The sequence below is a fragment of the Macrosteles quadrilineatus genome, unplaced genomic scaffold (genome assembly GCF_028750875.1).
Source record: "Macrosteles quadrilineatus isolate MER2022 unplaced genomic scaffold, UCM_ALF_1.0 Scaffold_7__1_contigs__length_78375512, whole genome shotgun sequence".
NCBI lineage: Eukaryota > Metazoa > Arthropoda > Insecta > Hemiptera > Cicadellidae > Macrosteles > Macrosteles quadrilineatus.
This window is the reverse complement of record NW_026542600.1, coordinates 1247133-1274040: the sequence shown is the minus strand read 5'-3', so window position 1 is coordinate 1274040 and position 26908 is coordinate 1247133. Positions and strand designations below refer to the sequence as shown.

The following is a 26908-nucleotide window of genomic DNA, read 5'->3' as shown; positions in this document are numbered from 1 at the left end:
TCTACACTCTCCAGTCCACTGTAAGTAAAGCCATACCCTCCAACAAGACTCATTCTACACTCTCCAGTCCACTGTAAGTAAAGCCACACCCTCCAGCATGACTGATCATTCTACACTCTCCAGTCCACTGTAAGTAAAGCCATACCCTCCAACAAGACTCATTCTACACTCTCCAGTCCACTGTAAGTAAAGCCACAGCCTCCAGCAAGACTCATTATACGCTCTCCAGTCCGCTGTAACCAAACCTGCCAACAATACAACTATATATTTGCCTGATTACGTCGTTTTCTGTGTGGAATCAGAACCTATTCTCATTTTATAACAGATTTATACACCAATTTTTAGAATTGTAAGCCTTGTATTGTTGTGTTGGATATGACCTTGTTCAAATGAGAAAATAGGTTTAATCTTATCATATTTCAGATATTTGATATAAATTAATCATGTGAGCAGTTAATATAGAAGGAGATTCTTATCCTTCTGCTGATATCTTAGACCCTCCCAAAAGTGTCATTTATCTGAATATGTCCTTACACATGATCATATCTAACCACCTTTGGATAAGTTCGATCAAACTCATGTCATAAATTAGTTATACAATGTCATTCAAATCACCATCAAGATTGTATTTGGCTTAATATGTTATATCTAGAATTTCACGCTTAGAAAGTAGAATCACTGTCAGACTCAACATTATACGAGTAAATTGTTATACACTTTATATTGTACATAATTTACATTGCTTTAAATAATCCACCTACTGTATAAATTGGCTGTTTCAGGACTGGAGATACAGGCTATTCATTCTACAGAAAATAATTACTGTTTTGTACATTTTTAATAAAACTTGTTAAAGACACGACAGAGTATCTAAATACCCAATGCCGAGTAAATTTATTTAACAACTTTAACCTGCTATCAGGAATTTTTATGGTTTCTTGTATTATTATATTTTTGAAGATTTTTTTTTGTTTTATTTCTTTTATGTCATATGTAGTTCCACAAGGTATGCCTTTATTTAATCACGATAAAAGCAAAAAAAAGGAAATAAAAAAATGTGTATCCTAATCTACTATAGAGCAGTAAAACAAAACCAAACAGGTGCAGCTTCTATCACACTCAGTAATTATACTGTCAACTTAGACAAATAGACAATTCTCTTTATTTCTTATTTCATTAAGAAATACTGTGGCACCATCCAATATAGGCATGTCTTGCTTCACAGGGGTAAAATTTGTTATAATTGGTCGAATAAATCTTTAACCAAAGTGAATAAACTTCCACGCCAAGCCAGAGACCCTGTTTTTTTTTTCAGATGTTTCATATCACTAATTTCATCAGTGGTTAATTACCAGGCTTTGCATCTGGAACTCAAACACTGGACCAGCTTGGCTCAATATAATTAATTAATTTCAAGCCACCTTGGGTATGATTAAATTCCTAAATGTCTCAAATGAATCAATGAATTTAATAACTGACAATCTATATACCTAATAAAAATTCTAGAGAAAAACTAAAATAAAAACAAAAAGTTTATGAATTTGGGTTTAGTAATAATATTCACATCAAAGTCAAATGTTTATTTTAACTTATTCCATAAAAATTGTGTCATAACACTAAGCTTTGTCTAATGCTCACATTGTTTTTGAATTAATACACAATTATATTGTTAAATCTAAACTTATTTTTATTTCAACTTAAATCCAATAAAGAAATTGGGGGTGAATTTTGACAAGGAAACATTTACTTTATTATATATTATGTGTTCCTAGTAAAGTAATAGGCAAACTATGGTGAGATCAAATTCATCTTAACGCTCGTTATAAACTAACAAACCATATGAAAGCAACCAAAATAAGCAAAATCAATCAAAACATGATTTCTTTAAAATAAAAATATGACTAAACATTATATTTACAGTGAAATAATAATGATTTCACACTTGAGTCCAGTAGCAGTAGTATTTTTGTTGCATTTGTATAATGTACAAAATATGTATTATCTTTGATATTAGGTCTGTATAAGGTTCAACTGAAAGATTCCCTTTCCATTCCACCAAACATTGAGTTTTGTGTTAACACTATATTTTACTTTCAATAGGCACTTGTCTTACAAGCTACATCATGTAAATGATTGTGATGGTACTAAAATTAAGGATACAAGCTTTTTCAATGTTGCTGTGCTATCCAAAGTGTTTATCATTCAGCAGCACTTCTTATCTACTGTCTTGCCTAAAGGTACAAGTCCTGAGGAGAGAACCTCATCATCTTCTAAAGTCAGCATGTCTCTGAAAATATGCGTTTGTGTAAAGATTCATTGACAGATTCCGATTCAAAACCAGTGTGAGAGTTAAAGTGAATAAATGATTTAAATCCCAGTGCATCTTATTTCAAGATATACACCGGAGAATATCCTGTAAAATCTTCTGTTTATAATAGGTTACGTACCTGGTTTCGTCTTCAGTCTTAACTTTAGTCTATGGATGACTAGTTTCGGGTACAAAGACCCATTATCAAATCCTTATTTAAAACATCATATTGAATATGGTCAAACATCCGACGTAAGTCTTCATCAATGTATACATGCAGGTCGACGACACATAAAATTTACACATTTAAAAAACAAAAGTTACAAATACATTTAATATGATAGGCCGGCCACATTGAATACGGGACAAACCGACGCAGGTTACACGGCGGACACGACAGAACTCAGGAACAGGGTACGTAACCTATTGTATATTCGAATATCAGTCTCGGTGGCAAAGATTTTTAAATCTTCAGTTTCTCAGGGAAAATAAGTTGCAGCACTGAAATAGTTATATAAAATTATTGTAATTACATAAATTAGAAAATTGTAGACCTACATGGTTTTTATGATAACAAATTATTCATATATACAGTCATATGTTTAATGCTTTAAAAAAGAAGATTAAGCTTTATTCTCATCTTAATGTATTTCTGAAACTCTGACCACAGTTTTAAGACACTATAAAGTTTTTGCTTATCCCAAGTTAAAGAACTTGAATTATATTAATTACCTTTTTGTTGCGTGTGTTCTTGAGCAAGATGTTTGTGTATCACACCACTAACACTATTGTCTATATATATATATATATATATATGTATATATGTATATTTGTATATATGTATGTATACAATATTTATTTATTTATTTACAAATAATTACACACGCACACTCAATAAAGTGTGGGGGAAGTATTTTTTCATTGATCTCTGTAGTGTTGCAGGTTTGTTTTATTGGTTTCAATTATGTAAGTTAATTTAGAAATTGTAGAGCTGGTGTTGTCTTTTTATTTTAGACTATGTGTATTATTTATTTCAAGGTGTTGTCGTGTCATTTGAGCCGATACTATGCCACTGACATACGTAAATATTTGTAAATATGTTGAAAACAGTTAGTGATACAAATATAGCTTAAGACATCACAAAAATCTTACTCGAGAAAACACGGAACAGAAAAAAGGTAATTTACCTCAAATTTATTTACCGTACCTTGAAATTGATACGATGACATTGGTAATGTTGTGTCCAGTCTTTGAGCTGGTTTCATAGAAGATGGCTCCATTTTCCTTTGCCATCCGCTGTCCTTGTTCTGTAGAGACGCAAGTAATTCCTTTCAGTTTCGCCTCCTCCCGAAGATCCACTTTGTTTCCGCATAAGTAAATAGGAATTTTCTTTGTTGAACAATCCTAATGAAATTTTAATGTATAGGTTACAAAATCTGTTAAATTCGGAACAGTAAGTTTAGTAAAACAGATAAAGGGTATTGTGTAAGATTAAAAATGGTTCTAGTAAAAGTAAATTATACCCTTTGACCACCCCATTACTTTGTTATTGTCTTTTACATTAGAAAAATTAAATTACATCAGCAAACGTTTTTTGTACTGTACAGTAATAGTTATTTGTGTAACTAGTGCCCAAAGCGGTATTTTGCCGCGTCTCTAATGCAGCAAAGATACTTTGCACTCTTATACATTATATTTTCCCTACAGTTACTAAAAAGCATATAAATAATGTGTAATTGTATATGTATATACAGGTTGAATTTTACTATACAGTTTCACAAATTAACAAACTCAAACCTAAATAAAATTGTCTCGAAAACAAATCAAAACCTAAATGAGATTGTTTCACAAATTAGCGAATAAAATGCATAATAAAATTTTACAAACATAATAAATGAATCAAAATCTGAATACAATTTTTGGTTTGTAATGTATATGTTAACATGTAGCAACAGGTTTATATGTTAAGTTAAATAGTTGTATCAATAGTCAAGAGTTGGTTTTAAGTCTAAGGCGTTGAATGACAAATAAACACTGCACCAGCTGATCGATTTAGTAGTGTTACCAACTTTTTTTTCAAGCATACATGTATTATGTGTCTAATACCAGCACACTATTTGGTATCATTTGGTTAAATACTGGAGCACTGGAAAGTAAAATGAGTGCAGAAAGTAAGTAAATGCAGGAAACTAGCTACTTTGCGTGTTATAATCAGTGCGAGAAAGCCCACTTTGTCAGGTAACTGAAGGAAAATTATTTTATATCAGCAGACAAAGTAACATATTTTCACCTCTATTGACTGCAGCCAATGCCGAACATTCAAGAAGGATCGCTCATTTGTTGTGTCGTATATAAGAATTACCCCGTCAGAACGGCGGAAGTAGGTCTTCGTCATGGATCTAAACCTTTCTTGGCCTGAAAATACGTGTTTTAATTTAGAATTGAAAAAATCATAACAACTAATCGTCAGCTCATGCTGAATATTCTATTGTATTTCTTACAACTAAATGTAAAGACAATTAGGCCTAAACTAAGTTTCACAAAAGGGTTTTAGAGTATAAAAGATACATGTATTCAGACTGAGCCCCAATTGAGCCATCCACAGCACTCATATGTCTCAAATATGTCCTTAACACTACTGGCATAAAATTAGTACTCTAATAAGCCCAATGCTACGGTTTCAACATGATTTTTTACAATTTTTAAAAATTACACTACAGAAAAAAACCCTCACTGATATCTAGTTGACTGTAAACAATTTATTAGAATTGTTCGACTCCAACGTCACCTTTATTTAGCCCTGCAAATAACTTTTTAATACATGATCAATTTCAAAAGATATTATCCAAACCAAGCAGGTTGAAACATGTATTATTTTACCAGCTGTATCCCAGAGCTGCAGAGTAATGTTCTTCATGTCAATCCTGATGGTCTTCACTTGGAAATCCACACCTGGAAAACGAATAACAGTTTATTCGACTTTTAATCTGTGTATAGGGAAGCAACACCTGTTTGAACACACACTTGCACGGTGCTCTATTGTACAAACAAGAAGCACATTAATGCTTCATCCACTACAATAATGTTATAATACTTAACTCAAACTCGCTCATTCACTGATCACCATCCTTCAAAAACAAAAATTGTACGAAACTTGACAATAGGCTTGATGAAACCTTAACTCTTTTTATCCAAAACAATAATGAAATTGAAAATATACAAAAAACTGTGTAACATTGAAAACTGTGTCTGGCATATAGTCATGCAGGCTGAAAGAATGAACTATTAGATGCCATTGAATTTAAGGATTTCTCGAATGATACACTTAATTCCAACAATTATTTATCTGCTTTGGTAGTTGCGTCATAGTATAGGTTTCAAATATAATTGTTGATATGTATAGGCTATAATTTGTTATGTGATGTAGCTCTACAAATTTTAAATAATAGTTTAACTTTTGAAATAAAAGATACAATGATTTATCCCCGAGGTGGATTATTTTTTGATAAAATACTTAAACCCCAAGTGTTTTTGTAGGATTACACCACAAAAAAATAGACAATTCAACTACTACAAATATAGATAAAAACTTCTATGCATAACTTATTGAAGGTTAAAGATAAATTTACCTAAAGTGGAGCCCAGGTTCACAGCAAAGATACCCTTGGAGAATCTGTGAATGAAGCAGCTTTTGCCGACCGCAGCATCACCAGCAAATACGATCTTGTAGGTTCTATCTGGAGGTCCGGTCGGTTCTAGGTCACAGAACCCACTTCCCAAGCTGTCCACGAGTTTATTGGTGGATGTTGCAGTGATATTCTGCTCCTCTAAACTTATCTGGAAGTGTGTACAAAAAGAGGAGAGAGTTAATATATACGATTCTGCTAAACATTGATACATTTTATCTTAAAATAAGACACCATATAACCATATCACCATATAATAAGACACAATCTGTGAATTTTTTGTTGATAGCATTCAAGAAACTTGAGGGAAATCATCCAAAAACCAAGGTAACAAAACTAAAATAAAGAAATAATCATTAAAATTACTTATTTATAATACTGTTTCCAAACCAAACACTACACTCAACTAAATATCACAAAACCGAACAGTAAGGTAAGGTAACTAGGGACTTTGAGAGAAGTTTGGAAAATCAAACCATTTTTAACCATACTAAACTTTTCATTACAAACTAGTTTATCAGAGTTTTACCTAAATTTGAAAAGGTTAATCTAAACATTTCATTAAGTCCAGTAGTAGCAGTGTTATTATGTTTAAAGATTTTATCGTCTTCGGACAACAACCGTGTCAAAGTTATTCGATACATCAACTGTGCAGAGCTCAAGTCGCCCTGAAGATGGCATTCTACATCCAGGCCAAAATGTTGGTGAAGAAAGTGTTTAATTTATTTTGACATGGTCGTCGTCTTAAGACGATGAATCAACAATATGTGCCTTTAGAAACCTAGCCACGAAGTTATTATTTTTTGTTAAATACCAACATATTTTTGTGTGTTCTGACAAACTCTACTTACATTGTGATATTCTCCTTCGCTGTTACGGCTTTGTTCGAGGTAAGAGTGGCTGTCCAAATCGTAATCCATTTGTTCTCGTAGGGTAGAACGGCCACTGTCAGCTAAATCATGTACAATTTTCATCATGAGTTTATCATTTTAAATATAACTGTCAAAATCTGGTGAGGATACAAAGCTATCTTGGTAGAGGATTATTAATTGTTTCTCTGTTAGGCTCTAGACTGGTTTAAAAGAAAAGGTATAGTTGATACAATATTTGGCCAGTTTAATTGGCTATACAACATCCCTTGCAACTTTGTTCCCTTTTGTCTCTCTGAGGCATTAAAATAGTTAAAGATCAATCAAGTCCCTACTCTTGGCCAGATTGAAGCTTGGAGATGGATGGTTGTAGTGTTAGGAAGATTTTCTCTAAAGACTGATGATTTCAATAGCCTCATCTTTGGTCGCTGTGCAACGTTTCTATAACAGATGTATTGCTCACTCAACTTAGCTAGATCCTTCTTATAAATAGATAAAATAGGAATAGATAATTAATTAAAGCTTGGAGGGAAGGTTTCAAAACTCCGAGTCTACTCACATCTTCAAGACTTGGTTCCTTATAAAATTTCTGACCACTTTTCACTTAATATGAATATTTTAGATGGCTTTGTTAATGCTAGATCTAGTCAAAATAATGATCTCATAGAAATTCGTAAAGTAACTAATGATAGTTTATGTAGGTTAAATGTATGTTTATTGAACACTGACTGGAGTGACTTGTTTTGTATTAATGATGTTAACGAGGCCTTTGATTATTTTTTAAATGTAGTTCTTTGTCAATTCAATGAGTTCTGTCCTGTAAAAAAAATTAAATCCAGTAAAATCCACTCTAGACCTAAGAAAAATAAAAATAAATGGTTTACACCTGAACTTGCAAAGATAAGGGAGTTTTTGACAATTTTTCACAACAGATTAATGGTAGAAGGTGATATAAATAGAATAGAGAGTTTTATGTTAGGTGCAAAAAAATGTACAAAAGCAAAATCAAAGAGGCAAAGCTGAAGTTTAATGACCATAAACTCAATACTTGTGATAACAAAAGTAAGGAGGCCTGGAATATTATAAAGTCTGAATCTGGTAGTTTTAATAAAAATAAATCCAACCCTATTATAGATGTTGACAACTTCAATGACTTTTTTGTCAATGTAGCAAATTTTGATGGTTCAAACAACAATGCACTCTGCAACTCAAATAGGCCTAGTTCTTTTGATTTACTTAATAATCATCCAAAGCAATGTTATACTGAAAATCTTAACTTCATGTGGGAGCATGTATTTCCACAAGATATAGACTTAATCATCAATAATCTGAAAAACTCCACCAGCAAGGATTGTTATGGTTTAACAACAAACATTGTAAAAAAACTCAAGTATGCTCTTGTTCCTCCTCTGACATTCATTATCAATTTAGTTTTACAAAATGGTGTTTTTCCAAATAATCTTAAGCTTACAAAAGTTGTGCCTATTCACAAGAAAGGCGACACTTCATGTCCATCAAATTACAGACCGATTGCGCTTGTCCCGGTATTTGCTAGAGTGTTGTATTTATAACCAAATAAGTGCCTTTTTTAGTAATCATAATTTTCTAAGCAACTCCCAGTTTGGCTTCAGAGCCGGTTTATCAACTATCGATGCTTGTAAGTCAGTTGTTGATGACATTCTGAATGCTTTTGAATCACACGCTTTTTTAGAGTTAACTTTAGTAGATTTAAGTAAAGCATTTGATTGTGTTTCTCATAGCCTGTTGATTGATAAGTTAAGTTACTATGGTGTAAAAGATAAAACTTTAGATCTATTTAAATCATATTTAGGAAATAGATATCAGATGGTATCAGCCAACAATAAAACCTCTCAGTGGAAAGAAGTCACAGCAGGAGTACCCCAGGGTTCTGTACTTGGCCCCTTTTTTGTTTTTAATTGCAATAAATGATCTTCCATCTAATCTTCCTTCAAAATCAGTACTGTATGCAGATGACACCTCCTTAATAGTCTCAAGCAAATCTTTGCAAGAGGTAAAAATTAAAACTGAGGAGATGAAAATAGCAGCCGATAGTTGGTTTAAGGCAAATAAATTTTCAGCAAACAATGACAAAACTGTTTCAATTATTTTTTCACAGACAAATCTTGTATCTGAAGTATCAAATGCTAAACTGCTAGGAATCATATTAGACTGTAAGTTATCTTGGCGTAGTCATACTGAAATGGTTGTTGCAAGGTTAAGTAACTCTTTGTTTCTGCTCAGGAGGTTGAAAAATCATGTTAGTTTAAGTATGTTAATTAATGTTTATTATGCATTCTTTCATTGTCACTTAGTTTATGGGGTAATTTTGTGGGGCAGTAGTAGTGGGGCAGTTAACGTTTTTAAAAAACAGAAAAAAGCAATCCGTATCCTAGCTGGCATAAAAAGTAGAGTTAGTTGTAAGACCTTTTTTCCTGAATACAAAATTCTTACTTTACCAAGTGTGTACATTTTGCGGAATATCATTTTTGTAAAAACAAATATTGAACAATTCTCATCTCGCTCATTAACTCACAATCATTACACCAGACTAAGGAATAATTTAGAGTTACCATCATTAAGACTGGCCTCAACACAGCGCAGCTATAAATATTTACAACTTAAACTTTTCAATGCCCTCCCTGAAAATGTACGCAACTTGCCTATTAAGTCACTGAAAAATGTATTGACCGATTTTTTGAACAGAAAGGTTATCTACTCTATCGAGGAATTTTTATCTTTCAAACATGATGATTTTCTGTAAAATTCTAATTTTTAAGTAGGGTATTGTTTCTAAAGTATGTAATAATGGTTTCATGAACTGTGATATAATAGTCTTTCATAATAATGTTATTTCTGTGAACTTTATTTAAAAATTTATTGTTATTTAGTTTTAAGCTGTATCTTACTGCCAATTTTAGCCTTAATTATTTTGTTATAGGCACTTACCCAACTTGTTTGCTTAACTATAAACAGTATTATTATCATCATTATCAATACATCTCAAATACTTTTGTACAAAAACCCAGTATTATTAGTTTATTAGTATAGCATGTTCATCTATTTACACTTGACTCTGTACATTGTACTTTGAATTGTATATTATCTCCATTGACCTGGCCTATTGTATGACATGTATACTTAATGGCAATAAACTATTTGAATTTGAATTTGAATTTGAATCTAGGCTCCAAGTATTAAGAGAGATGACACCAAGATGATTATGGGAGTAAGGAGGGAACAAGGAGAGAGACAACAGGATTGCCAAAGGGCTAATTTTATTATATAGTGACAACTTCTTTTTGGTTCATCCAGCCTCTAAGGAAAATCCATTGAATGAATACTTTTCACAACTTAAGTTAGTTTGTCAAATGATTAAATTGTTCCTCATATTGTTAGTTCAGATTGTGACATTTAATGTAAACATATATCAGGTGTTAACTTTGCACCTACCATATTCAACAGTATATTCAGGAACTGGTATGAAGTAGTTGCTGTCCCCGACTTGGCTATGTGGGGAGGGAGTCCTATGATCCATTATGGCCCTTGAACAGAAAGTGCAGTATAAACAAATTGAAACTAGAAATCAAGTACTGATTTATTCTAAGCATCTTATTTTGACTGATTTTAAACTATATTTTTTGTGGAACAAGTGTTGATATTTTCTGAACATGAAAAGAAATTATTTGGCGTAAACAAATATTTTATGGGTTATTCAATGACATGTTCACTTAACGTTAAATTAACTATACATTTTTTTTATTCATATAGCATATACCACTTTTAAAGCTAAAATGTCATCTTAAACATACAAATTCACTTAAGAGCTGTCAAGGCCTTTCACAACTCATGAGAAAAATGGGGCATTTGAAAAAAAGAGTATTTTGAGGTGCGATCCACAAAGGAGTGTCAGTCGAAAATATTAATTTTAATCCATTTAAGTACTTAAGAATCTAAACAAAATCAGTAAGATTCCAGTGTCTCACAGTGCCTCAGAGCAGTCAAAACCAATCTCCGCACATCTTCATAATTGTTTTAAATACTTCGCCAAATATTTAAGTTTTGTTTTTTGTTGTTGTTTGTATTTTTTTGTTTTATTGTTATATTAAAAGCTGATGTATTCTAAATGAATAAATGACAACTTGTGTCATGACAAAGACTCCCTTTGAGAGTCAAAATCGGTAATCTAGACTTTGACGGATTCACAACAAAAGAATGGATTTTAAATTACATAAGGAGTATCTGGTAGTCAAAACCAGAAAGTAAGTTTACAATTCAATAACTTACAATAACTAATATTTTGCCGCTAAGTATCTTCAGAAGGAAAAATTAGAATGAGAAAAGAAGCTTTTCTACCTCTCTCTTCTGAAGAAGCCCGTTTTAGGGGCGAAATATCATCATTGAGATGTGAACATTCTTAGTGTTTTCAACTGCCTGGTACTCTTTTCTTAGGTAAGTTAAACTCCATTCCTTTTTCCTTAACATGTAGAGTGCGGCCGTTCCCGATCGGGTACGGTGCTTGGCCCCCGTCCGGTGCGTCCGTACCCCATCGGGAATGGTCGACAATGCCTTTTGTATATCTTCGTTTTTGCTCTAGCGTCGGCCGAAAGTTGACCTATACCACGTTAGCGTGTAGTATCTGACTTGCATTTTGTTGTGGTGTAGGTTGGTAGTACATTTCCCCGTAAAATCCCCGTCAGGCAATCTCAAAAATCAACTTTTTGTCCCGTCTTTTTCCCTCCATTTGGCAATTCAATTACAATGGGACCGGCTACGTTCCAAGCAGTGCTGCTATCTGTGGGTGTTTAGCGAACTACGTCGACTCTCGTTGTAAAGCAGGACATCCCCGCACGTTATTTGCTATTCGTCAGACCAAAATTGGAAAGCCAATCACACGCGGCAATCGGGTTTGTTCGACGCTGAGGGCTGCGCCGCACTGGGGATACGCCCGCCATTTGAGGTGCCGCAGGGAACGTGTTAATGTATCCCTAACCCAAGTGCTTTTTCCTACAAAAACCTAACCTCTGGCAGTAAAAAGTATTTAAACCATTATGTATACAATACATTAAAACTTGTTAACAAGGTTAGTTGCATTTATCATGTTCTACTTGTTTCAAGGTAGTCCTATTGTTAGTACCATTTTGGTTTCCGGAGATGATCGTCTGAGTCTATGGAGGAGGCAGGGCTGTAGCATGCTGGGGAACGACCTCCCGTATCCATGATCATCAGAAGACTGTCGTTGGTATCTTGCAGCTTATTGTTGGCTCTCCTGCAATTACAGATAATAATTTTTTCTAATGACAATACAAATAACGTAGACTCAAGTTTAACATGACGTCTTTCATTATTGGTTAATAACAACTTACATAATTCTATATAACGACATAAATCTATAGGTATGTTTCAAAGCTAAATACAGCTTTCTTAATATCCTGTCTCTTGAGCAAATTTGGCTTTCTTACTTAAGAATAAGAATGGATTTTAATAAATTTTAAGTTTAAGCGGATAGAAGAATTAATACCCCCTCCACAGCAAACCTGCAGACTAAGCGAATTTCCATTTACCTGGCTGAATTTCTACTAAAATATTCCTTAAAAATTGTCAGATTTATTTCCTAATTAAATAATATTAATTTTAGTAAGTACTTAGGTTTACTGCTACAGGGAAGATATTGAGGTGTGTTTTTTTATTGCAATTTTGATAGCTTAGTATGAAATATACCAAATTTCCAAATTTAGTTATCCATAAACAAGCAAACTACAACAGTTTATTTATTCTCCATAAGAATGACATGGGAATTATAAATTAAAATATTTTTTTAATTATCTCGGTAACCGTTGGGCATACAACAACGCATCAATGTACAAAGTTTTTTTTTAAGCTCTACAAAATGGTTTGGATAGAAATTATGAAATTTTGTGTTTTAAGAGTCAAAAATGGGAAAAATATATTTTTACCCCATAAAACTCCCCATAAACCCACATTCTCATAGTCCGATCATGCTGGTTCGCGAAATCATTCGAAAAAACGTAGGTTTACACGTTTGTACCAAATTTCATCAAAATCGGATAATTTTTGCTCGAGTTATCGCGCTAACGGACACATATATGTATATGCTGTATATATATTAATTTGAACGGATGGTGTTTTTGGCCTCTGGGGACCTCAAAACGAAAAAGTAAATCAATCCCGGGTCTAGGTCTTACCATAAGACCTACGGTAATAGCTTATTCCCCATATGAGAAATTTGCTAAAAGTATAAAATATATTTTCTTTTAAGAGGAATGGTGAAATTTGCGTTGGAGACTGAAATTGCTTACATATAAGCTATTAGGGCAACTAAAAGTTTTCCACATTACAGAAAGCAAAATGTCCCCTAAAATAAGGCTCTGCTCAGTTTTGCATTTTCTGAGGAAGGCTATCTTAATCAAACAAGAACTTGTATAAAAGCGGAAAAATGCGTAAGTAAAAGTTACTCGCCAATATTAAAACTCATCTATGAAACACAACTGCAGACCACCACAACATCTGTTTCCATTACCAGATTTGTCTTTAAATTGTATAATTATCATTTACAATAAACCACAAAGATAAAAAAAAACTGTTGTACAAAATAAAATGCAAAACAAGTAAAATAAATTTGCTGTAGCAATTTAAGAATAAAACCTAAGTTTCGGCTTACATTAAAGGGATTAGACGGTAGATCTACTCTTCAATCTGAGGTTTTACTGAACTATTCATTTTATGGTTAAACAGAAAAGTGGCTTTACATGAGCGCTTGAAAAATATTTCAACACACTCCAAAACAACTTGCTCCATAATATCTCCATAGTGCAATAAATAAAATTATTACAAGCATCCAGTAACAGTTAATAGAATTTATAGATGATAGTATATTTGACCATTATTCAATCTTTTAATGATTTATTATTCATAATTTTTCACACAGTTGCAAAGAGCACAGTATGTAAGTTTACCTAGTGTTTAATAAAAGTAAACAAATGTGGCAACATAAATTCATTGAGTCTGTGTGTTGGTTTGAAGGTTATTTGTATATTGCGATCAGCTGTACTATAACGGTAATCAACTCAATAACAGATGTACTTACAGAATATTATAGATTTTTTATTATCTAAACTATAAATATAGCAGGTACCATATCTTTAAAAACAAATTTTATTGATTCAATTACATTGCTGAACTAACAAAGGTTTACATAAACAAACTGAAAAAAACTTCTCAAAATTGAGTATTATATGAGTTTAATTGTTATTTGAAACTGAAATAACTATTTTGTGTATTAAGTGTGCGCAAATTACATCTCTGCCGCTCGAGAACTGTGTCATATACATTTTGAGAGCGGCAATGACTGTGTTCGTAATACACACAAGATTTTTCCACCACCATAATTACTCATCATAACACAACAATAAACTTTTTAGTTGAAGCCTATAAAAAATGTCATTTAGATTATTTTTACGTTTATTTTTTAGGTTATGTTATTTGCTTACCGGTCGTTAATGTACCGGATCCGCGGCTGTGGTTGGTGTAGGAACGCCAACAATTGTAAAATCAGCTGATTAGCGGGCGCAAATAATCCATTCCTGCTCTAGAGTGGAAATGAGCTATTTTGCGTACTGTTTACAGATGTGAAATGTGATCATTTCCATGCAGTGGTAGGAAGAAAAATATTATTACATCTTCCAATGGAGATTGTCACAGTCTCTGATAGTGTTTGATGACTAGTGTGATTGGTGAAATCTATAGCCAATGAAAGTTTCACCAATGAGTATAGATGTTGTGTAAATATTTACTGTATAAATGTGGAAATATTGAGTACTTTTATCATATGTATTTGATTATATCCTTAGTAGCACCAAAACATAATAAAAAAATAGAAGTAATTTGTTTTGACTCACTGCAGCATGCGTAGTTTCTGGTGGATCTGGTCGGTTTGGTTCTGGTACTGGCAAAGTGTGGCGTGTTGACTGTAGAACAACAGTAATTACTTAATCACTCGCTCGACTGAAAATCTGTTTATCGATGAAAGTAATACATTTAAATAAAATATGTTAATTTTGATAATTCTTCTGAGTTTTTCTCGCCACCAATGATGATGTATTGTTTCCAATATTTGGATGAACTGATTGAGTCTTTTCTTAAGGCAACATTGTTTAGAGGCATTTTATTTTAAGAAATGAAAGATGGTGTAATCGCAGTATGCAGTTAATTATGGTAATTAAGATTCAACAATGTATTTTTTTAATATATCTACAGTTATACATTGTTTATTTGTTTAAAATAAAATTGAAAGTTTGTTAAGACATCTAGGTGTCATGTAGGTTTAAATATATAAACAAACATATTGATACTAATCATTAAAACATTACAAACTTTAAAATTCCTTATTAAACAATTCCCCAGCAACAAAATATGTGCGTAAGTTTGTGAACTGACTTGTTTCCACACTAACCATTCTTTAAAAGATGTGGCAATAGCTAAACAAAACTATCTAAAAAAATTTACAAGCATAAAAGTGTAGCTATAATAATATTTAACATGGAATATACATAGAAGAAGCTGTAAGAGAACATTCTTTAATTAAACTAATATTTCATCTGTGTAGTGCCTGTATTTTCTCTCACGCTTGTATCCAACCCCAACAAGCCAGCAGTTAGTTGCTAAGAATAAAGCTTGTGCTAGACATCAAGTTTTTATAAAAAGTACTATTCCATCCTTATATAGCTCACCACCGTGGTTTAAGGGTGAAGTCCCTTTCTCCAAAGTAGTATTAAAGAGATTAGTTACCTATTCAGTTGCATGCACTTGCCCTCGTATTCTGTGCGTAGTTGTGCCATCTCAGTACTGAGTATGGCCAAGTTTGCCTCTTTATCTGCCAACATCAGCTTCAACTGTCTCCTCTCCTCCTCCGATTCATCAGACAAATCTCTGTCCTTGTCTTTGTCCTTCTCCTTCCTCTCAGTCAGGACGTTGTTTACCTGGGAGGATCAGAGCAAACTTTTCAGAAAGATGCATTCACATCAAACCAACTAAAAGGTAGTGTACAAAAATAAACTTTCTATGTTTTTCACAACAAGATAGCAATCTGGAAACACCAGACACAACTTGTAATATGAGCTTACAGTTTACATTATCAAAATGGAGTAACTAGGATAGAATAAGAGTCATAAATAAGTGGGATAGAATAAGTGTCTTAACATATTCACCACCAGATGACACGAGACCACTCATACAGAGGAGTGTGACAGTTGGTAGGCAACGTGTCAAGTAATCATTAATTTGGATAAGCTGTTTTTCTTTACTTTAAGTCCAATTGGATATTTATATAGAATACTTATGGAAGGAGAAAATGTTGAATCAATGTTGATTATGTCAAGTCCAAGTGATATCTTCATTTTATCATTCATTGAAAATCCTTTTAAGTTTTAATATGTAAGGTAATAGCCAAGAAGTTAACAGTATGTAATTAGTTTCTGATTCATAACAAATATAAAGCATTAAGAGTTACCGGTATATAACGCTCCTGGTGGTCCTTTGGAATTACGAGGCATGTTTTTTTAAGTAAGTACCGTTTTTAAATTTCTCCGTTACGGCACTGTGATTGGAATTTTCACAATTTGCGCTGTGTATGGGCATCTATTGATAAGACCTAGCCGGAAATTAGAGAACAATCGGCCGTGTTTACATCCGGATTCGAGCATTCTAAATGGTGCCACCAATTGAGACTGCCGCCGACTATGAAGTGCGCGCTGTAATTAGATTTTTAAGTGCTAAAGGTGTGAGAGCTATTGAAAATCATCGACATATTAGTGAAATGTATGGCGAGGACATTATGAGTGACGGAATGGTACGCAAGTGGATGAGGGCATTTAAATACGGCCCCACCAACGTTCATGATGAGTAACGCACTGGGCGGCGTCATTGCTGTCCCCGTACCCAGTGCGTTGCTCATCATGAACGTTGGTGGGGCCGTCAAAATGCCCTTACCTACTTGCGTACTATTCCGTCACTCATAATGTTCTTGCCATACATTTCACTAATCTGTCGATGATATTCAATAGCTTTTACACCTTTAGCACTTAAAAATCTAATTACAGCGCGCACTTCACAGTCGGCGGCAGTCTCAATTGGTGGCACCATTTTAAATGCCTGAAACCGGATGTAAACACCGCCAATTGTTCTCGAATTTCCGGCTAGGTCTTACCAATAGATGCCCATACACAGCGCAGATGTAGAAAATTCCAATCGCAGTGCTGGAACGGAGAAATTTAAAAACGGTACTTACTTAAAAAACATGCCTCGTATATCTTCAGTTGAATTTTCATGGTTTAGATCTTAAAGAATAACGTACTTATATTATAAGCGAATTAATGTTCTTAAGAATTAAGTACTAAGTTTACAGTTAAGTTTACCTTTTTAAAAAGCCTTAAATGAGTTTGAAGCTCCATTATTTCAGTTTCCATTTTCTTCACAATGGATTTTTTCTCTCCTTCAAATTTTTGCCTAGCCTCTTCTCTTGCTTTTGCTTCAACTTTTGCTACTTGAGAATCAAGCTCTTCCTCCAAGTTTCTCAGCTGACCAATATGTCTTTCATGCTCTCTGAAACAAATACGCATTGATGCTAAGTTGTTTCACCACATAGAGAAACTTGGAAACTTAGTTTGAAACAAGCAGTGCTTAACACTTTGGTCATAGATTTGTTTGCTGAGAGAAAAGCTGTTCACTAAAGTCTCTCCAGAGTTCTGGTGTAGTAGTAACTCGTTTGGTGAAGATCCCAAAACCTGTCTTTTGAGGTATGTGTTAATGTAATCACCGATGAACTTTTAGCTGTTAGATAACTTTGTGATTGTAATTGTTCGGAGCCCTTCTCAACCCAATGTTCACCTATCTTAGATAATTAACACTGATAGGTCTCTAAAGCAACCACTTTCCCTGTATTGGATGTCTCTTTCCTCTAAAACCTCATACAAATTAATAATCTCAAAACAAAGTCACAAAACATTCTACAATGGAAATATTTTAACATTGATATCCCTTAATTCCAATGTCTGTCACTAGACTGCCCCAACTCTGAAAAACATTTGCAGGATTGCATTTACTCTACGTCATTGATGTTTTCAAGCTAAATAATGATTTTTTAAGAGGATGGTGGACTCTATGACCTTGAATCTGTTTAAGGGTGAACTGTACTGATAAAAAGTAGTGACAGGTATCAGGGTCCAAACCCACGACATCGCTGCCTTGGACCCCGAAGTCCTTGACGCTACTGACTGAACCATCAACTCACAAAGTTTTGATTTTATTTGAATTCTAGATAGTTAAGGCCTCTAGTTGTGTAATACTATGGGAATGCAAGGGAGTACCATTCACCATCCTAACAAACTACAGTATACGGTGTTTTAAAGTGTTTTTGCATTCCCCAAGTCAACAATCAAAAGTTTTTTTCTTATCAATGTGACATCAAATTTCACCTGTTGAACATGTCCTCCAACTTCTTATTCTCCTCATGAAGAGTTTTGACGTCATCTATGAGAGAACTGATGGCACCTTCGAACGTAGCCAGGAGTTGTGGGGTTGCCTCGACTGAACGCAGCTCTGTGTAAAGATCCGCCAACTTACTGCCACTGAAAAGTATAAAACTCTGCTATCGACCAGATTGAAACCATATATATGGCAAACTGCAACAGCGTAGCTTCATGAATTAAGCTTTTGCTGAACTTAGCTGGTACTGAAATTGTAACACACAGGTTATGGTTATAAAATTTTGTTTTTTCAAGTATAGTTTTGGTTAAGTGAAATTTTTCTGTTCCCTATACTTTAATAACAAAATCTCCAGTTTGGTCACAGTGATGTGAAATAATTTTGGAGAACTTTTTTTCACCATAATTGATGTATATGGCTACATAGTAGTACATAGTTATATAGTATATAGTGATGTAAAAGGCAAATCTTGTTGAAACAAATAAGTTATTCAAATACATACCAAATAATTGATGAGGGATACCTCTATAGTCAATTTAACGGTCAATATAAAATGTGATAAATTTTAATTATCATTCCATGGGCAAGATATGCAAATTTGAAGCAGTGTTATCATTGTAGTTCCAATGTCAGGCATTCATTCTTCCAGTGAGATAACACCAACCTTGCCCTGCTTATGAATCTTACCTTGTCTACTTATCTGCACCTTGCAGTCTGTCTCTGTACAACATATCTCAACTGTGACTGCCAATGAGGATAAAACGAGAGATTTGTTTTACAACTTGAGTTAGCTATTTTGAAGGGTCAAGAATCACTTATAAATTACAAAAAAAAACAAGGTGATTTGAGATTCTGAATAGCAATTATGGTGGTCACTTCCTAAAAGTACTGAAATACCATTAACCAAATTGTATGTGTTTATTTTGTAAAATTTGATAAAGCCACATGTACATCCCTTACACAACAAATATACAACTTTTACAAAAAAAAGTGTTTTATAAATTTAGTATTTAACTTAACAAACCCGGAACTATAACAACAATCGTAACACCAATTAGGTTAAGTCTTTGATAAACGGTTGAAACCCAATAAGAATTCACTGTTTATCAATTTTCAAGTGTCATTCTAAGTGTTGGACGAGTGTGCGTGATTACTATACAAGTATGGTGCACATTTGTGTGACGTACATACTTGTACATACTTTTCACCGTACTACCCTATTCTAACCTATTTTCTATTCTTTTTGTTATAGGTACAAGACACGCCAATTTAAGGACTTAAGAATCCACCACTCGCAGCTTCTCTGAAGTGGGAACCACTCTCTGCCATGAAAGTTTTGACTTCTTAGTACAGTATCAAACTTGTTTCTGATTTTTATCTATAGAACTAAGTTAAGTGTAAATTGCTCTCACATAGATAATTATTTGTTTTTATAAACCATGTATGAAGTGTTCAATAACAAAAAATAATTATAATCAGCTGTTGTCTAGCAGTATTCATTATTGTACAGTAGTACGCAGTGATATCCCTTTAATTGAGTCAGCAGCAAACAGCTGTTTTTGAGACTAAATCTATTCGTAAAGTCAATGTAGCAAAGTAGAGTAGCTAGACTAACCTCTGATTGAGAAACTTCCTAACAGCAGGTTCTCCGACCCCAGCCACTAGGTTGGCCCAAGCATTCCGAGCCTCAGAATGTCTTCGCTGAACTAGCTGCAATGCCTCAGCCTTCCCTTTGCACACCAGAGTCTCAAACTCCATCGCAGATCCTTTCCTGGCCTGAGGACTGCGGAGGAAGTCACGGAAGCCCCAGGCAAAGTCTTCCAGGCTGATCTGTCCATCACCGTCGTGGTCCAGGTCATTGAAGATGGCAACACAATCAGCCTCCAATATGTCAAACTCCATGCAGAGTTCTCTGAAATCGTCCAATCCGATCTTGCCAGTTCCTGTCTTGTCACATGCTTTGAAGAGGCTCTCCAACTGGTTGGAGGACATTCCTTGCCACTACAAAAACTTCGAGTAATAAAGGATTGTTTAAAATTAAGGAGACATAAGGCTTCGGATTTGAGGCATGAGGTATACAGAATAAGGTGTTGGTGGACAAAGGATAGTTCAAAAGAGACATTTCATCGCCTAAAGGAGGCAGAGTGATTTAAAAGATTAACTCTCCCAAATCTGAGAGAATAAATTTGTTTTAACCAATAAAACAACTTACTACAGTCTATAGTTAGTTTTAAGGTAATTTAGATTACCTTTAAAACACAACTAAGGGACAACAGCAAGGGACGATTTTAGCTTTGACCAACACCGCACAGCTGCGTTTGCGACACTCCCTTCTCAAATAGGTGTTGGATTCTTTAAGTTGACGAATCTGGTAATCTCCGAGGTGGATGAGCTCACAAAACACCGTTGGAGTTGAATTGATTAAAATCTTTCTTCCCCAGGGGTTTAGTTCGTTTTTAGAAATTGTTTATTAAATTATTGTTATTGATTTATAGTTTATTTATTAATTGTGCTTTACTTTTACATATATATGTATATATATAATTAATAAATAACCATTGTATTTTAATTATTCTATTTATTGTATTGATTGACATTTGCTATACAATCTTTAGTTGTCAAAAGAGCAATAAAGACATTATTATTATTATTATAGATCTAAAATTGTAAACTGTTTGGAATTATTTATTAAATTAAATTCAAACAAAAATCACAACTATGCCAACAGTCTCATAGGGATGTGTCGCAATCACAGGAACACAATACAAGTAAACGGTGCCTAAGATACAAACATTTTGCTATCTACTAGTATAAGGGTATTGTGGGACGTATCAACATTTGGCCCAAAGTTGTTGGTGATTTTGGTAGGGTTTTGAACTAACACCTCCACATAACTCTAACCAAAATTTCATACAATCATTACTTGAAACCTTGATGAAACTATTCCAACAAACAACCTTAACTATCTAGTATGACTCCCCCCTTCCCCCCCCCCCCTTAGCAGTAAAATCCCTTAGGCCATCGAAGATATCCATTAAAAGTTGTGAAACTAGTGTTTAAGAGTTTTAACGAAAAGAATATCTACCAACTGTAGGCTACAACTTGTTGTCACTTACTTTTAGGACACACAGATTTCTATATTATTTCAACATACAAATGGTTGTTAAAAAAATTCTTAACTCTGCAAAATGAAAAGATAGTTATTACTTAAATCAAAAACTTGCATTCAAGGGTTTAATGTTAAATGTTGAAAGAAAAAAGTCGTCCCCGACCCCTTGCCATTTTCCAAAATTTTAATTTAATTTTTTTTTAAACTACACACATTTACTTGAAAATCAAAAATCTTAAATGTAGGGTACAAAGTTAAAAATTAAAATTGTAATATTCCCCGTGAGAGATGCCCTTTCCTACACTCTATGAGGTGATGGTGACGGGGACTCTATCTAAAATAAACAAATACATGACGTTGAAGGCACAATAGAGAAATATGGTGTTTGGCAGGTGGCCTTGAACTAGTACAACATGTGTTGCGACCCACACATCAGAGTAATTTCGGAGGGTTCGAGTTATTTCGACAAATTAAAACCACCCCAAGGTCACTATGTGATCATATAGTCCTAACACACTTTTAACTCACTTTCCAATGGGTTAAAACCGTAGCAACGAAATCGTCGTGATTTCCTCAGGGAACTGTTTAGGTAATACTTGTTGTCATCATTATTATTAGGAGACCGATATACAAGCATGTTGTAGCAATAATACATGAAACGTCGATGCATCGACATAGCTCAAGTGTTTATAATCATAATCATCAGGTTTTGTATCATAAGGTGCTACAAACAAAACGTCAAGCAAAGGTGTTCACACTTTTCCTATCAATAACTTGCCGTTACGTTTATAGACATTTGAAGCTCCGAAGGTGAAATTATTTAATTTGTCTTACCATTTCTATTATTGGTCAGCAAAGTTTCCTCATTTGTAAATCAATAATTGTCATAGACCACGTAAAGACTCAAGTCAGTTTTAAAAGTTGGAAGTTTATAAACTAATCTCTGAAATAAGTAAACCATATTTTATCACGGAAACTATAACTTCAAGTTTAAAGTGTGCAAAATCACAAAATCGAGTAACTATCACAAACAAACTTGGAATCGTGTTTTTGTAAGAAACGTGAGTCAAGACAATTTACACGAAAACGTCTAAAAGTCATACACTTCCCGACAGTGCTTTGCTAGACCTAGACGTGCAGTTTATAGTGTCTATTGTTAAACGGAAATTAATCACCGTGTCGGAGATTCTATTGTTAAAGTCTGGTAATTTATAAAAGTTATCTTCGTTAATTGATTATTCGTGAAATTATAAACGTTTGTTGTTTCAATAACTTTAAATACACGATGCGATCACTTTTAGAAAGAAATGTGTCTAACATTATTCTCAATTAGTTACAGGCCTACACCTTTTAACTGTATTTGTCACAACAAAATAGTACGGCTGGGCATATTTCTCAATGTCCTATTTTATTTTATAATATCGAAAAATGGGAGAGAATAATAGGAATCTGAATATTACTGTAACAAGAAATTAGGCAAATTATTTAAAGAGCCATTCAGTAGTTTAACTGTTTTTAGTTCAACAAAAATTTCAACCTTTCAATGGTTTTTGAACTAATCGAAATATGCGAAGGTTTAAAGGACGTTTGTACAAAGTTTCATAAAATCCACACTTTGAGTTGTAGTGTGTTCAAATAAACTATGTAGCCTACCTACAAGTCCAATAATTAGGTTTATCCACTCTTTAGGTGGTTATTTGGGCCTTACGTCCCAGGAGGCACGGGTCCTAAACCCACCAATCACTAGGGGTTATTCACTAACAAAATTTGAGCTGTCACTGACGAGATGAAAACCAAATGAATACTATCTTTGAATCTGAAACCCTTTACGCTTACCCTTATTGAAATTTGACTAAACAAACTGAATGAAGGGGGTTTTGCCCGAACCCGACTCAGAGATCACAGAAAACGTACTATTATACGTTTTCTGTGCAGAGATGCTGGACCTAGATCTAGTCTGTTGACGATGGTTAAATATGTAACCAGCTGAAACCAAATTGAGGTAGATAGCTGAAGTTTGACTACTCTTTAATTAGTTCACATTTATGAACAGTCGTTTTTACATTGGCCAACTTAAACAAGCTTGCAGTATTGTCTCTTTGTTGTAAAGCCTGATAACCAAAGGACCTGATTAAAACGAATTTATACAAACAACTATTTACGAGTGACATTTATCAAAAACCCCGCTGGAAGAATGGGAAGGGGGGGGGGTATCGCTGATTATGAGACTGCTGTTTATGTCATATCATTAACAGACATTACAGTAAACAAAACATCTTAAATCACGTGTTCATAAGTGTTTGACGGTCTCGACCTAAGAAAAAAAGTTGTAAGTAAAGTACTACCTAAGGTTACTACAGAAATAAAATATTCTTCCCCTAAATTGTTGTGTTTCCAAATGCTTTCCGGTGTTCTCTTACTTATTTTTACACGTGCAGCATTTTAGAAATTCTTTGGCATCTACTGTCCATTCTGCGATTAAATTGGTAAACACACTCTTATTTTAAAAACTCATAAAACATCAATGTTTCAATAATAATAATTATGCATTGTTATAGGATACGAAATGTATCAAGCGCATTTATTATCATAACTTGTGGCCATCTCAAATCTTTATAACAATAACATGCTATAAAGGACCAAATTCTATATTGCATACACTTAAACGCGTGAAAAGAAAAAGTAAATTTAATTATTAAAAGGAATTGCAGGTTATGTATGAATATGGTGGTCTCTTATTCTACTCACATCTGCAGTCTGCTGAAATGTTGTGTCAACTACAACAGCGCACGAGCATGACTAAAGCACACAAGCACTAGCGTAACATGTACACGGCCTTACAACTCACGTCTGTCTACGTCACTTGCGGTGGTTAGGTGCATATAGTGTGCGCAACCTGACTTGGCACATGTCTACGTCACTTGCGGTGGTTAGGTGCATATAGTGTGCGCAACCTGACTTGGCACATGTCTACGTCACTTGCAGTGGTTAGGTGCATATAATGTGCGCAACCTGACTTGGCACATGTCTACGTCACTTGCAGTGGTTAGGTGCATATAGTGTGCGCAACCTGACTTGGCATATGTTTGCGTCACTTGCGGTGGTTAGGTGCATATAGTGTACGCAACCTGACTTGGCATATGTTTGCGTCACTTGCGGTGGTTAGGTGCATATAGTGTGCGCAACCTGACTTGGCATCTGTCTACGTCACTTGCGGTGGTTAGGTGCATATAGTGTACGCAACCTGACTTGGCATATGTTTGCGTCACTTGCGGTGGTTAGGTGCATATAGTGTGCGCAACCTGACTTGGCATCTGTCTACGTCACTTGCGGTGGTTAGGTGCATATAGTGTGCGCAACCTGACTTGGCATATGTTTGCGTCACTTGCGGTGGTTAGGTGCATATAGTGTGCGCAACCTGACTTGGCATATGTTTGCGTCACTTGCGGTGGTTAGGTGCATATAGTGTGCGCAACCTGACTTGGCATATGTCTACGTCACTTGCGGTGGTTAGGTGCATATAGTGTACGCAACCTGACTTGGCATCTGTCTACGTCACTTGCGGTGGTTAGGTGCATATAGTGTACGCAACCTGACTTGGCATCTGTCTACGTCACTTGCGGTGGTTAGGTGCATATAGTGTGCGCAACCTGACTTGGCATCTGTCTACGTCACTTGCGGTGGTTAGGTGCATATAGTGTACGCAACCTGACTTGGCATATGTTTGCGTCACTTGCGGTGGTTAGGTGCATATAGTGTGCGCAACCTGACTTGGCATCTGTCTACGTCACTTGCGGTGGTTAGGTGCATATAGTGTACGCAACCTGACTTGGCATATGTTTGCGTCACTTGCGGTGGTTAGGTGCATATAGTGTGCGCAACCTGACTTGGCATATGTCTACGTCACTTGCGGTGGTTAGGTGCATATAGTGTACGCAACCTGACTTGGCATCTGTCTACGTCACTTGCGGTGGTTAGGTGCATATAGTGTACGCAACCTGACTTGGCATCTGTCTACGTCACTTGCGGTGGTTAGGTGCATATAGTGTGCGCAACCTGACTTGGCATCTGTCTACGTCACTTGCGGTGGTTAGGTGCATATAGTGTACGCAACCTGACTTGGCATATGTTTGCGTCACTTGCGGTGGTTAGGTGCATATAGTGTGCGCAACCTGACTTGGCATCTGTCTACGTCACTTGCGGTGGTTAGGTGCATATAGTGTACGCAACCTGACTTGGCATATGTTTGCGTCACTTGCGGTGGTTAGGTGCATATAGTGTGCGCAACCTGACTTGGCATCTGTCTACGTCACTTGCGGTGGTTAGGTGCATATAGTGTGCGCAACCTGACTTGGCATCTGTCTACGTCACTTGCGGTGGTTAGGTGCATATAGTGTACGCAACCTGACTTGGCATCTGTCTAGGTCACTTGCGGTGGTTAGGTGCATATAGTGTGCGCAACCTGACTTGGCATATGTCTACGTCACTTGCAGTGGTTAGGTGCATATTGTGTGGGCAACATGACTTGGCATATGTCTACGTCACTTGCAGTGGTTAGGTGCATATAGTGTACGCAACCTGACTTGGCATATGTCTACGTCACTTGCAGTGGTTAGGTGCACATAGTGTACGCAACCTGACTTGGCACATGTCTACGTCACTTGCAGTGGTTAGGTGCATATAGTGAGGCATATGTCTACGTCACCTGCGGTGGTTAGGCGCATATAGTGTTCGCAACCTGACTTGGCATATGTCTACGTCACCTGCGGTGGTTAGGCGCATATAGTGTTCGCAACCTGACTTGGCATATGTCTACGTCACCTGCGGTGGTTAGGCGCATATAGTGTTCGCAACCTGACTTGGCATATGTCTACGTCACTTGCAGTGGTTAGGTGCATATAGTGAGGCATATGTCTACGTCACTTGCGGTGGTTAGGTGCATATAGTGTGCGCAACTTGACTTGGCATATATCTACGTCACTTGCAGTGGTTAGGTGCATATAGTGTGTGCAACCTGACTTGGCATCTGTCTACGTCACTTGCGGTGGTTAGGTGCATATAGTGTGTGCAACCTGACTTGGCATATGTCTACGTCACTTGCGGTGGTTAGGTGCATATAGTGTGTGCAACCTGACTTGGCATCTGTCTACGTCACTTGCGGTGGTTAGGTGCCTATAGTGTGCGCAACCTGACTTGGCATCTGTCTACGTCACTTGCGGTGGTTAGGTGCATATAGTGTGTGCAACCTGACTTGGCATCTGTCTACGTCACTTGCGGTGGTTAGGTGCCTATAGTGTGCGCAACCTGACTTGGCATATGTCTACTTCACTTGCGGTGGTTAGGCGCATATAGTGTTCGCAACCTGACTTGGCATATGTCTACGTCACTTGCGGTGGTTAGGTGCATATAGTGTGTG

The 26908-nt window shown here is 35.3% G+C and overlaps 1 protein-coding gene across 2 annotated transcripts; it reads right to left on the bottom strand.

Annotated features, from left to right (window-relative positions):
- Positions 1 to 1615: 1615 nt before the first annotated feature.
- Positions 1616 to 24274, bottom strand: LOC128998764 (ras and EF-hand domain-containing protein homolog). 2 transcript variants are annotated; one of them, XM_054425107.1, is made up of 14 exons: positions 24241 to 24274; positions 19999 to 20384; positions 18374 to 18526; positions 17315 to 17501; positions 15690 to 15880; positions 14801 to 14869; positions 12019 to 12150; positions 10335 to 10426; positions 6846 to 6946; positions 5938 to 6145; positions 5189 to 5260; positions 4599 to 4723; positions 3516 to 3712; positions 1616 to 2287 (listed from the first exon to the last, which is right to left on the bottom strand). In XM_054425107.1, exons 2-14 carry the CDS (start codon positions 20373 to 20375, stop codon positions 2203 to 2205), a joined length of 1989 nt encoding a protein of 662 aa, XP_054281082.1. In that variant the 5' UTR covers positions 20376 to 20384; positions 24241 to 24274; the 3' UTR covers positions 1616 to 2202. The 2 variants fall into 2 exon arrangements, with proteins under 2 accessions (XP_054281082.1, XP_054281081.1); XM_054425106.1 differs by lacking the exon at positions 24241 to 24274 and adding an exon at positions 22327 to 22360.
- Between the last annotated feature and the right edge of the window lie 2634 nt (positions 24275 to 26908).

Coding starts and splice junctions, on each gene's coding strand:
- LOC128998764 (XM_054425106.1), bottom strand. Junction 12,151..14,800: donor CAGAAACTACGCATGCTGCA/GTGAGTCAAAAC, acceptor CTGTAATTGCAG/GAGAGCCAACAATAAGCTGC. Junction 10,427..12,018: donor CATCTCCGGAAACCAAAATG/GTACTAACAATA, acceptor TTTCTGTTCAAG/GGCCATAATGGATCATAGGA.